Source organism: Molossus molossus, unplaced genomic scaffold (genome assembly GCF_014108415.1).
Source record: "Molossus molossus isolate mMolMol1 unplaced genomic scaffold, mMolMol1.p scaffold_m16_p_1, whole genome shotgun sequence".
NCBI lineage: Eukaryota > Metazoa > Chordata > Mammalia > Chiroptera > Molossidae > Molossus > Molossus molossus.
Window position 1 is genome coordinate 202401145 of NW_023425344.1, and position 13705 is coordinate 202414849.

Consider the following 13705-nt stretch of genomic DNA (forward strand, 5'->3'; position numbering starts at 1 on the left):
CTGTCTGAAAATCTATGGGAAAATATCCTCAGGTGAGGATTAAATAAAAAAAATACAGATGTTCATTCCCACCTATCATATCGGGACCATGTTTAAAAACAGTAAGCTGCAATGCTGGAGAAAAGGGTAAATGCTGATAGGGCTATACACGGGCTCCACCTTAACCTTAAAGCCAGGGATTCCACTTATGGGCACCTGCCCTGCGGAGATAGGAACAGAGCTGATCACTGTAGTGTTAACTGCAATAGTAGACAACTGAAAAAGACTTAACAATTCAACAGTAGGAACTGGAAAATTACATTACACCTATATTCAAATAATGGAACATCATATAGTCAAAATATTTTTTGAAAAAGTTTTAAAGATGGAGAAATGTTTATGAGATACTGTTGAATGAAAATAGGACTCGGAACTGTAAGTTCAACATGCTCTCAATTTCTGGGGGAAAATGTACATGTGCATAGAAAAAATCTGGAAGAAAATACACACATATGTTAACAATTCTTATCTCTGAATGGTGAGATGTTTTCTGTTTCTGCTATTCCCCAGTTTTCTACAATGAACACATATAAATTTTGCAATCAGAAGAAAATAAAACAAAAGTCCCTTCCCTGACTTAGTGGAGTAAATTCCTGTAAAAGGAACTGTGCCAGGGTCAAGAATGAAGTCCTTCTGGGGCCTTTCTCTTCCCAGTGTCTGTCCAGGAGTGTTATTAGCAGAGTTTCTCCAAGTGAGTTCTCCAAACTCTAGGCTTCAGGATCCTCTGGGAACAAATCCTTTTTGTGCACACAAATCGTGGAATTGCAGGGAACCCTAAGATGCAGAGGCTTAGGGCAGCCCCAGATTCTACATTTCTAAGTAGGCTCAGGTGGTAGATCCAAAGACCACACTTACAGTAGCAAGGATCTAGGGCACTTGATCCTGGGCTAGAACTCTCCAGGTGTGCAGGGAGGGAGTCTGCAGTGTCAACAAGCTCCCTGAGTTATTCTAGTGCATGGTCAGTATTTGAGAAACATTGATATTAGAATTTCTGGACAACATCACCAACTTACCTGAATAATAATAAAGGTCCCGGCTGGCCCTGGGATCCCCCTAACTAGGCAAGTGTCATAAGTCCAATGAGGCCATGCAGGTAAGGGAGGTACAAAGATTCCAGAACTGTTCTCTCTCTTCAGATCAGTGGGAGGAGGTATATACTTAGTTGAATTATTATTTTCCTTTAAACTCTGTGTATTCATTATGTGCTCTTGGATGTGAGATACAAACTTACAAAAAGGAGGTAGTGTAGGGTAACAGACTGAGCCAGGGAAGAAGGATAAAGAGGGCTAGTTTTAAGACTACTTCTGCCATCGACTTGGGACAAATCACTTCTTATTGACAAATGGAAACAAAAATAATCCTGGCTTTCTCCCATACAGGGCTGTAGGGAGTGGTATAGCAAAAAGAGGACTAGCTCTACAGTTTGGGTACTAGCTTTCCACCTGCCTCTCAGCCTCAGCTTCCTCATCTGCCTGCTGGGAATAACAGTCCAGGCCCCTCCCCTCCTCCAGGGCTTCTTGGAAGCTCAGGCAGAACAGCAGGTGTGAGTGTTCAGTAGATTGCAAGGTCCCGGTTGGCCCAGAGCTCTCATTACCCTGATAGCATCTCCTGTAATGCAGTCCCACTTGGCACTTATCACTTGCTGCCTGATACTGTCATGCTCTCGAGCTTCTCTTCATGGCTGTGTGTCTTATCTCCCTCACCCAGACTATGAGGTCACAGGGCCCCTGTGTCTCTCATCTGGGTATTCTATTCACTGTGCCCAGCGTGAAGCCAGGCACACAAAGGCAGAGGCACACTGGGTGGACCAAGAGGCAGCTTTGTAATGAAACAGCAGCGGTGGGGCCTGGTTTCGCCCGACTCACTGGCTGCGTGGCGCCTTTCCCGCTCTCTCCCACTCGCAACACTGTGTGAGGAGTGAACTAAGTAAGGCGGAGGAGCTAGCCCAGTGCCCACATTAGTAAGGTGATTTTATGAGCAGCAAATTCAAAATGCTTTGTGAAGAAATCATGTTCCACAGATGGATGATTATTTGCCCAGGTCCCCCACCCACACCCAGCCCTGGGAGAGTTCCTGCCACACCAAAGATTGGTGACTACGAAATGGTCGCCCTTATAACTCTGTGACTTGTGGACACATGGAATGCCACACACCCCCTTTCCCATGCCCTTCCAGTTCCCTCCCTTCACTTACCCTGTCGGACCCAGGACACAAAAGGGGTGGGGTCAGCAGAGGCTACACATTCCATCACCACACTCTGTCCAGACACCACTGTGGTGTTCTCCGGAGCTGCCACAATGACCACATCCTGCCCCCTGGTAGACGCCAGGGACCCTGGAAAGAAGGCAGACCAGCAGGCGGTCTCACCATTAGGCATCTTCACTTGTGCACCTCCCCTGATGCCCCAGTGAGGCAGGTGGGGCAGAGAACAGTCAGGGTTCCATCCGACAGATGGGGAGAGTAGCCACACAGCTCCGCAGAGCTGGGCTGGGACTCAGAGCTCTTTCTCTTGGAGCCAGGAGAGGAATAACCTGGTCTCCAACACACCACCCCCATTCTTCCCTGCCAAATCGAACCCACCCTCCAGGTAGGGGACAGTCAGGTTCATGAGTAGACTTGGAGTCAACGTCACAGTATCTAGTTTCAACACTTATTATCATCATCATAAGCCTGCTGTGTGACTTTAGACAAGTCCCTTCTCCAAAGGGTCTCCAGTTCCCATGTGCAAAAGGGGGTAGTGGAGCTCGAGTTTCTGCCGGATTCGCAGCTCCCTGAGCACTGATTCCTGCCAAGTTCTCAGTGTGACTTTGTCCCCTGGGTCAGCATGGTGAATACCTGGTTTGTCCAGCAGGTGGAGGCAGAGACCCCAGGCACTGGAGGGAGAGCAAACCAGACTCAGAGCAGCTCACTAGCTAAGCCCCTAGGAAGTCGGGTGGAATTGGAGGTGGGGAGGGGTGCGGGGGTTGAGTAGAGGGATGGGAGGAGATGTGCAGAGGGCGGGAATTGGGGGAGATGCCCATGGCAAAAGGAGGCAAGAGAGAGACCCTTGGACCCTTGGGGGAGGCCTGAAATAATATCCAAGGAGCACCTGCCAGGTGCCAGGCACTTTGCACTCTTCTCTTAGCTATTCTCACAACCTCCCAGAGCTGGACGTTCCATAACCAGCCCATGGTCACACAGATGGTGAGTAAAGAAGCCAGGATTTAAATCAGGTCTTTCTGACCCCAAAGCTTGTGACCTTCCTACTGCATCACCCTGGGACAGGAGCTTTTCAGAGAAATGGGGAATACAAAAACACCAGACTGCAGGGAGCCAGATTTGTAGGGCATAGCAGGCAGCGAGGGGCAAATCCCCTAGTTCCCAGAGCCCCAAGGGCACACAGAGGGGCAGGGGCCAGGGCTGCAGGGCACTGACACCCTCCCTCCCTCAGATGCCTTACCTCCCCACCTGTCTCCAACCCTAGATGCTCCAACCAGCTCAAGGAACACAGGGTCTCCACAGGAAGGGAGCCCGCCATTGGGAATCCAGCCCCAGGTCTCTCTCTGACTTGCTGGGTGGCACTGCCTTCCCTGGGCTTCATCACCTCACCTGTCTGATGGGAGTGATACCCCATCACCTCTGTGAAGGCAGGGCTTGGACCTCGTGAGGCCTCTCCAGGCTCTGAGGTGGCTGATTCCAGAAACACCCTGATTTCCCCCAACAGCCAGCCCCCTTACCTCTTCGGGCCACACTGAGCAAGGCCTCCTGGCTGAAGCGCTGGTGGGCTGAGTTGGTGGCCACACAGCGGTAGGAGCCTGTGTCACTCTCCTGAGCATCCAGGATCTGGAGAACCCCGTTGGGAAGAGTGATGAGCCTTGGGAAGGGGAAGATGGCACCCATGAGGTGGGCAGAAGCTCTGCAGGGAGGGTGGCAGGCCCAAAGTGGGCCTCCCCACTCCGACCCAAAATACTTACAGTGTCTCACTTTCAAGCCTCACTCATAATTTTTAAAATGCAAATTAGAACTATAAGATCCTAAAAAAAAAAAAAAAAAAAGCCCTGGCCAGTTTGGCTCAGTGGTTAGAGTGTCAGCCCTTGGACCAATGAGTCTCAGGTTCGATTCTGGTCAAGGGCACGTACCTCGGTTGCAGCTCGTCCCCTGGTCGGGTCATGCGGGAGGCAGCCAGTTGAGGTGGCTCTATCACATCGACATTTCTCTCTGTCTCTCTCTCTTCCTCCCTCCAACTCTATCTGATAATATGTAGAAAGAAAGAAAAAAAGAACTATAAGATACCATTTTACCTATCAAATGGGCAAAGGTCAAAAGATTTAGCAACACCCTACAAGGATGAAGAAATAGGGGAAAGACACTCTGTTTTGTCGGTGGCCGTGCAAATCAATACACACTCTTTCAAGGGCAAGCTGGTCATATCTTAGACAAACCTGCACATGCCTTTGACCCAGCAGCACTACTTCAAGGGCTCACTCTGTCCCACAGATGGTCTCATACATGTACACAAAAATGTAGGTTTAACAATATTCACTCCAGCATTGTCTTTAATAGCGTAAGGCTGGCAACAATCCAGTGTCCATCTGTAGTGTGGGAACTAGCTACATTGGTTTGGGTACATTCATACAATGGGGCGCTAAGCACCTGCTACAAAAGAGGCAGCTCTATGTGTGCTGATACAGGAAAATCTCCAGAATGTGTATGGTGCAGAACACTGTGTGTGTGTGTGGGGGGGGGGGGGGGACGGCATGTACACGTATATGCCGGCACTGAATGTTCCTGGCAATGGTGATTGTCTTTGGGGAGGAGCCCTGGGATCCTGGGAAAGGACTTACTTTTATTATATAACCTTCTATGCCTCCTTACTCTCCTGGCAAAGTCCCTGTTATTCACACTATCTTATCTGACCCTCAAAACAAGCCCAAGAAATAGAGGGGCTCACACCTGTCATTTTATAGGTGATAAAACTAAGGGTTAGAGAGAATAGGGTATTTTCCAAGGGTCTCACAGCTGGAGCAGAATTAAAACTTGAATCCAGGTCTTCTGATACCAAATCCCATGTTCTTCCTACCTGCCTGTCTTGGCAGCCCTTAGATGGCTGAGGATGCCAATGGAAGAGACGTGGTCCCCAGCAAGGCCCAAGCAACATGACATTACCAAGGAGGAGCAGGATGGGTGAGGGCGGTGTCCTCTGCCCTCCGGGTTAGAGGGTTGGAATTGGCTCAGGCTAGGAAGGCCCAGAGACCTTGCTTGAGAGACAAAGCAATCCAGGGCAGGGAAGTGTCTGTGGGGCCCAGGGTGGTAGGCTCTGGCCCAAGCAGGGAATGAGTAGGTCCTCCTGAATCCTCCAACTGTGATCCCTGCAGGGTCGGCTCCAGGCTGAGAGTTCTAATCTCTCAAGAGAGCAGAGTGCTGGCCCCTGGATGTAGGTTAGGCCAAGGTCAGAGAGGAAATAGGGCAGCTGTGCACTTGGTGAAGAAGACCCCTTAGCTTGTGGGGAAACGGGGTATAAGAAAATATAAGTACAGGAGATGAAAACTAGCTCGAGGGTAATGGGAGAGAATTCTGGCCATGGGCCTAGAAACATACTGTGGCCCAAAGACTTAGAGAAAAAAACAGCAACCTGTATCACTCCCTGCCTCACCCTAAAGGCAACCCACCTCTGCCCCAGCATCTTCCCTCAGCTCTGATAGCTGCCCACATCCTTGTTGAGTCAGTGGGAGAGAAGGGACAAGGAGGCAAAGGGTGGTTGGAGGTAAAATCCTGGGCCAGGACCCAACCTGCAGCCACAGGAAATGTAGTGGAAAAGGCCAAGTGGGGCAGGACAAGCAGGACTTACCTGGGAAACAAAGCCCCCACCTCCATCCAGGTCTCCTCCATTTACTATTCTCTGCCTCCAAGACCCTTGGGCCTCCTCAGTCTAGCTAGCTGACTGCCTGCAGGTTCCTGCCAGGAGCTGCCCACACTTTTTAACCCCTACGTTCCTTGGCCTTTCCAGGGAAAATGTGCTTCAGGTATCCAAGAGCTATTACCTCCTTTCACAAGTAACATTTCCTTAATTATTGTGTTGAATGAATGAATGGACACCCCTCTCCTCAGAAATGCTATTGCTACAATCAACAGAGAAAAATAGAACCACACTTATGCTCATCTAAAATCTTTTCTGTTTTCTGCCCGGCCAGTGTGGCTCAGTGGATTGAGCATCATCCCATGGACTGAGAGCGCCTGGTTCGATTCCCAGTCAGGGCACATGCCCGGGTTGCAGGCTTGATCTCCAGTAGGGGGCGTGCAGGAGGCAGCTGATCAATGTTTCTCTCTCACATCAATGTTTCTGCCTGTTTCCCTTTCTCTCTCTCTAAAATATCAATAAAAACATATTTTAAAAAATAATAAAATATTTTCTGTTTTGTTTCTGTTTAGAAGCTCTGTCCTTGGGAAGATGTCCAAGATATATTGTTTAGTGGGGAAAACTGTCACAAAACAAATAGAGTTGATGAAGCAACTCTATTTTTGGAACATAAGTAAATAATATGTTAGAATATACACCAAAACAGTCAAGGGCGGTAAAGCTCCCGTCACTCATGGAGGTTTTCTCTGCAAGTGGGATTATGGGGACTTATTTGTTGTGTGTGTGTTTTTTTAAACAATTTTGTGGTGAATATTTATTAGTTTGTCAACATAAAACTTTAGAAAATTTGAAATGGAAAGAGCATGTGCTCTTGTACACTGTGTTTTGTCACTCTGGGCTCTGAGGCATAGTGGCGAGACCTGGCTCTTATATGTGTGATTTTAGCAAGTGACATATATGTCTGCACCTCAGCTTCTCATCTGAAAAATGGGTTAAATAATTTCTGTCCTGCCTATTTCACAACCCTGACCCTTTTAATGTGTTATGAGCTCACATCAGATAATGGACAGAAACACTATCTATGAATCACAAACTCTAAACACATCTTTACAATGGTATAAACCGCACACATATTTAAAAAGGCTGGAAGGGATACTGAAAATGATAATAGCTGTCTGTTCAGGTGGTAGGTGATTTATTTCCCCTTTAAGTTAGTATATTTAATCATTTAAAAATTAATTCAAATTTCAAATTAAACAAAATAGCTACTTATAGAATGAAAAGCAACCTCTATCCAAAGGGGCAGAATCCTTCTCTTTCCAAGCCCGAGAATGAGCCGCTGCTCCACTCCCTCAAAAGCCACTTGGACCCAGGAATTCAAGAACACGAAAGAGCCCTGGCCAGTGTGGCTCCGTGGTTGGAGCATCAGCCTGCACGTCAAAGGGTCACAGGTTCAATTCCCAGGCAAGGGCACATACCTGGGTTGCAGGTTCGATCCCTGGCCCAATTGATGTCTCTGTCTCTCTCCCTCTCCCTCTCCCTCTCCCTCTCTCCTTCCCTTCCACTCTCTCTAAAAATCAATGAAAAAAATATTCTCAGCTGAAGATTAACAACAACAACAAAAGACACAGAAAAAATGACACAGCTGCTCTGAATTTCCTGAGGCCGAACAGTCTCAACCCTTCAGAGATCCCCCTGGGGAAAAGGACACTAGCTGAGGGTCACACCATGTTGACAGACTTGATGGACACTGGGAGATGGGTAGGGCCGAACACTGGACTAGGGAGCCCATGGCATTTAAGTCCATTAGTGCCATGTTTTTAAAGTGTAAGTGAATGGCGATAACAAAATGATTCCAAATGGATCCAGACACATATTTTTATTCCAGTGGTTGTATTTATTTTTATGGCCACCTTCTATTTATGGTAAGTGTTGCTGGTTTTCCATTTTACTGCAGTGAGATAATGTTTCTTTTTAGTATGTGTTAAGTTACAAAAGAGAGTTGACTTAAAGAAATGTATTAAGTAAATGATTGTATAAATGGTTTAGGGATGGCCAAAATTATAAAGGGGGGTTATGAATGCCTGGATTTGGGGAAACATTGCTCTCATTGATGACTGGTTCCCATGGAAGAAAAATTATCCCCTATCATTAGAAATTAGTATAAGTACCAGGGAATTGCCTTAGGGTCTAGTCTTCACCATCAGTTTAAAAAATATGCACACAGACCCTGACAGAGTGCGTTTATTAACTGCACATGTGCACACCCTACACCAAGGCATATGGTCTCCTTCAAACCACTGGGCTGAGTTTATGAATAGCATACTTGTACATGCACTATATCTGGGCATGTGTAAAAATACATACCTTGGGCATAATCAAGTTGCTGTTTTAGACATTTCTTTATTCCCCCCACACAATGTGCTGGGACATGTGAGCCCAGCTTATTTATAGATGAGGATCACTTTTCAGAGGACTTGGGGGCAAACACTCCCAGAGCTCAGGAACTGGCAGCTCCAGGCTCCTGGGAGAGGCCTGTGGCTTCACGGAATGATGCCTGAATTAGATGTTGGGAGGCAAGGTCTGAATCCCACTGTTTGCTGAGAAACTTTGGGGAAGTAACTTCTCTGCTCTGAGCCACAGTTGGACCACCTGATCTCTAAGCCCACCTGCAGCAGCGACTTCCTCAGACACAGCAGCTACCCCACCCAACCACCAAATCACAAGAGACTTGGATGTCATTCATGCCAGTGCTCTGGCGTCCAACACTCTGGGCACTGGCTGTGTGACCTGGGCCACGGTATTTCTGTCTCTGATCCTCGGTTACCTCATTTAACAATCTGGATAATAACATCTGCCTTAGCCATATACATACAGACCTGGAAGGATGTTTATCACTTGTTAAGTGAAAAAAAGTAAAAGTTGAAATATCCCATTTTTGTTTAAAATAAGATGAACAACAACAAAAAAACAGTATGTACAATATAATTCAGACTTTTAAAGAGAACATTTATAAATGTATAGGGGAAAAGTCCAGAGGACAGACATCAAAACTAACAGTGGCTTTCTATGGGTGGAAGGATGATGAGTAATTTTTCTTCTTTTTTATTTATATGAATTTGAAAATGCATTCTCTAGGAGCATAAACTAAAAGGGACAGCATGAAAAATAAGAAATACCTACCTTGAAGGATGATGGGAGTGACTGAGTAAGAAAACAGTTCTCATTAAGTGGGGCCTTTTTTTTTTTTTTTTTTTTTTTTATCCTCACCAGAGGACATTTTTCCATTTTTGTTCAGACAGAGTGGGAGGAGGAGGGAGAGAGAGAAACATCGATGCGAAAGGGACACATCGAGTGGCTGCTACCTGCATGACCAACCAGGGCCGGAGACAAACTGCAACCAAGGTACGTGCCCTTAGCGGGAACTGAACCCAGGTCTCTCTGGACCGCAGGCCGACGTTCTAACCACTGAGCAAAACCGGCCAGGGCTAAGTAAGGCCTTTTGTGACTTTCAATACGGGGATATTTTTCTGCTCTCTCCCCCATTCTCTTGGGGGGCTGCCAGGAGTAGGCTCTCACTTGGTTCTTGCCCAGCATCTCCCAGGAAGCACCCACCAAACAGCAGTGAGAAGCCCCACGTTTGGAATTCCCATGGTCCACTCCCTGGAATGCTGCAAGAGGGGCTCTGGGCAGATGAGTCTAGGAAGTGTCTGGTTAAACAAGTTGAACAAGTTTTCTGTACAGGACTTCTCAGTGCCTTGTCAACTCCAAGAGGGAGATTTATAGGCAGTTTCCTGATCTTGACTACAGAATAGGTTTTTTTCAAAAAGCCTCTTTAGGTACTACTGTTCTATAAAGAACACACTTTGGGAAACTATGATCTAATCCAAACCTTTCTTTTTTTCATTGAATTTTATAGATGGGGAGAATGAAGCTGAGTGAGAAGTAACTTGCTGAGGACCAGTGGGGCTAACCCATCACCAAAGTCAATAGGGTCGCTTATATCTTGACCTCTCACCCTTCTTCCTCCTCTACAACTATTACAGAGATGTGTCCTGTGGCTTTCTACCTAGAAGTTTCTCCTACACTTTCACCCCCACCTAGATGTGGGCAAAAGTCAGAAGAGCTGACACACCCAAGACAGGTCAGTCCCAGGGCAGGGAGATCTGAAAACCAGTGTTTCTGAGCCTAAGGAATCCCACCTCCACCAGGAGAGAGTGAGGTGATAACCCAGCTAGAGAGCTGTCGCAAGAGGACTGCAAGGTGGCTGGGAAAGACCCGCGGAGCCACATTTCCAAAGATGTAAGAAGCCATGGGGTGACAACCGAGTCATGGGAGCGACTTAGAGGCCACGGATGCGAATGGGCCTTGTGCTTTCTGGTCGTGTGGCAGGTACTTCTGGGCCTTCCCAGGAGGCCACAGCAGGGTCTAGCCTCCGCTTCTTGTCCTCTTAGAATCTCTCCCCTGGCACAGCTCCATCTGCCCATTGACCTTATGGGGAGAGAAGAGGGTGAAACAGGAAGGACCTCCCCAACCTTATCAGATGCTGTACCCTACTGGATGGAACTGAGAGAGAAAGAGAGGTAGAAACTCCAGAAGAACCTTGCAAAGAGAACACCTTTCCAGTAGCCTTGGGGCCTCGAACGAACAACAAACATTCTGCCAATGACTCATGGTGTAGCCTTGGACAAACCACAGCTGTCTCTGGCCCTCAGGCGCCTCAGTAAAGCAAGTGGTTGGACTAGAGATGCTCTGAAGGACTCTATCACTACTCTGTACCAAGCTCCATAGGTGACTTTCCTCCCAGGGAGCAAAAATGTCTTGCCTAACTTCTCTTTGGGACCAGAAATGAGCCGAGAGTCAGGCAATGGTTGGTTCCTGTCAGTTGGAGCAATGTGAGGCACCCTGACTCTAAAAATCCCTGAGCCCTCCCTGGCCTTCCCTGAGCCCTCCCTGGCCTGCCCATTGGAACCCACCCTCCACTCCCCTGCAGGGCACTCACCGAGGTTCCTTAGGCACTGTCACCTGGTCCTTCTGCCAAGTAATGATGGGTGCTGGCAGCCCTTCAATGTGGCACTCGAAGCGAGCTGTCCCATTCTCCTCCACCGTCTGAGACTCCGGGTGCAGAGAGAAGCCTGCGAGTGCTGAGGAGGACAGTGACCCACAGGCAGGGACAGGAGAGAGACAGGGGGAGGGAGGCCCCAGTGAGCACAGAGTGACATGGACATGCACACACATGCACACAGGCACACGCACACACGCACACATGAGAAACACGGTGACAGAAACACAAACAGAGCAAATTCTGACCAACAGAGACACAGTTGGAGAGAGGCCACCAGATGATAAGAAGTGCTGTGAATTCCAAAGTCCCAGGCTTAACCTCAGCATCATGGTCAGACTACAGTTAAGATGCACATTTTTTCTGGCCTGAAAATTATTTCATGGTGATCTGTGCCTCCTGAGACCCCCCCAAACGGTGGGCTAGACAATGGGGCTTGACTCCACACACTCCACCTACTATGGTGGGGGGAGCTCCCACACTCTTACCAGCCTCTCTGGCAGGCTTCCTGGAGGAGAGCACAACTTTAGACTCTCAAACTCCACAGAAAAGAAAAGGAGAAAGAACAGAGGAGTGGAGAAATGGGGCTAATGAACAGTGAGGCAGACAATACCAGGGAGGGACCCACTGAACAGGACAGGGGCCAGGGAAAGGGGCCTGGGCTGCAGAGAGGTCTTTGTGCAGGTAATGAATCAGGATCCCACTTCCCACACCCGAGGCCTCCTGGGTCTTAGCTCAGACCCTAGATACAAGTACTTACTGGCAAGCTTGACCACTGCAGCCTGGCTGGCCACTACTCCGAGGGGACCATGGGCCAGGCAGGAATAGCTGCCCTCGATGACATCTGAGGTCCCAGGGGCCGCCTCATCATTGCCATTGGGTGCTAGCGGCTGGGACAGCCTCAGGGAGCCATTGGGTAGCAGGCGCAGGTGGTTGTGCTCCAGCAGGGCACCTCCATCTTTGCTCCATGTGATGCTGGTGGGGGGTCCAGCAGCAGCAGGCCCCAGACTACAGTCCAGCACCGCCACCTGCTCTGGGCCCAGAATCACTTGCACTGGCCCCGTTCCACAGCTCAGCTCCACGGTTGTCTCCTGGGGCAACGGCAGTTCTCCTGCACAGAGGAGGGGCACCAGGGCCATCAGTGTGTGTCCTCCCACCTCCCACTGCCCCCAGCTCCTGAGTCACCCACCCAGGGCCTGGGGCAAATCAAGGAGAAAGAGGTCTCATAGAAAGATCTGAGTCAGGTCTGGCTGGTGTGGTTCAGTGGTTGAGCATTGACCCATGCACCAAGAGGTCACCGGTTTGATTCCTGGTCAGGGCACATGCCCAAGTTGTGGGCCCATTCCCTGGGGGGGGCATGCAGGAGGCGGCCAATTGATGTTCTCTCTCATCAATGCTTCTATCTCTCTCCCTCTTCCTTCTTTCCTCTCTAAATATCAATAAAGAAAAAAAAATTTTTTTAAAAAAAAGAAAGATCTGAGTCAGCATTGGCTGGTTTGGCTTATCGGATAGAGCATCTGCCCATGGACTGCAGGGTTCGATTCCCGGTCAGGGGCACATACCTGGGTTTGATCCCCAGCCCCGGTTGGGGTCATGCAGGAGGCAACTAATCGATGTGTCTCTCTCGCATCGATATTTCTTTCTCTCTTTCCCTCCTTTCCACTCTATCTGAAAAAAAATCAATGAAAAAACATTCTTGGGCGAGGATTAAAAAAACCTAATGACAAATAAATAAAATACACAGTTTTGGGCATCATTATTCATAATAGGCAAAAAGTGGAAACAACCCAAGTGCCCGTCACCTGATGAATGGATAAATACATTACTGAGTCACCAAACGAAATGAAGTATTGGTAAGTGCTACAATGTGGACGAACCTTAAAAACTTTATGTTAAGTAAAAAAAGCCAGTCACAGAATGCCACGTATTGTATGATCTCATTTCTATGAAATGTCCAGAATAGGCAAATCAGAGAGCCAGAAAGCAGATTAATGGTTGCCAGGGACTGCGGAGAAAGGAGAATGAGGAGTGGTGGTTAAGGGATATAAGGTTTCTTTTTGGAGTGATGGAAATTTCTAGAATTAGATAGTGGTGATGGTTGCACAACCTTGTGAATATACTAAACACCACTGATTTGTACACTTGAAGTGGTGAATTTTGTGATATGCAAATTGTATCTCAATAAAAAAAAAAATAGACACAGTGATGGCTTCCTGATAGGGCTGCTGTGAGTACTGAAGGAGCTGATGTGTGGAAGGAGCCGGCACAGAGCCCGGCCTGCACAGAACCAGGGCTGTGTGATGACACTCCCTGCTCTGAAACCATACAGATCATCTTGACCCTACACCCTACCCACTTCCGTCCCAGCGGCTGCCACTCATTTCCCCAAGGCCATGCCACAAGCCAGCGCCAGAACCCCGTCTCTTGACCAAGCCAGGGGTCTTTTCTCTCCAGAGGCCCCAAGAGAGCTTGCAACTCCAGCACTGCCCTTGCCACAAAGGGAAGAGTAAGGGAACAATGGCGAAGGAAGCGCCATCCCAGGGTCAATACGAAAACACACGAAGACCAATATATATTATTTTAACCAACATTTCAGCAGCGCCCAGGAACCATCATTCACAGAGAAATGGTTGGTTCTCCCAGTTGTGTCTCCCAGAAGGTTGATCTGCTGCCTCCCTGTCCCATAAAAGCTCAATGGCCCAAGGCCACTTCTTCTTCTTTTTTTTTTTAATCCTCACCCCAGGATACTTTTTCCCCCCCTCCTCTTC

The 13705-nt window shown here is 48.3% G+C and overlaps 1 protein-coding gene across 1 annotated transcript in view; it reads right to left on the bottom strand.

Annotated features, from left to right (window-relative positions):
- The window catches only part of IGDCC4 (immunoglobulin superfamily DCC subclass member 4), a 37934-nt gene that overhangs the window by 16354 nt on the left and 7875 nt on the right, over positions 1-13705 (bottom strand). Inside the window, exons 2-5 of the mRNA XM_036276697.1 lie at positions 11698-12048; positions 10878-11019; positions 3756-3892; positions 2233-2373 (exon numbers count right to left, since the gene is read on the bottom strand). Coding sequence (XP_036132590.1) covers positions 2233-2373; positions 3756-3892; positions 10878-11019; positions 11698-12048 — 771 coding nt within the window. The remainder of the gene's footprint in view (positions 1-2232; positions 2374-3755; positions 3893-10877; positions 11020-11697; positions 12049-13705) is intronic.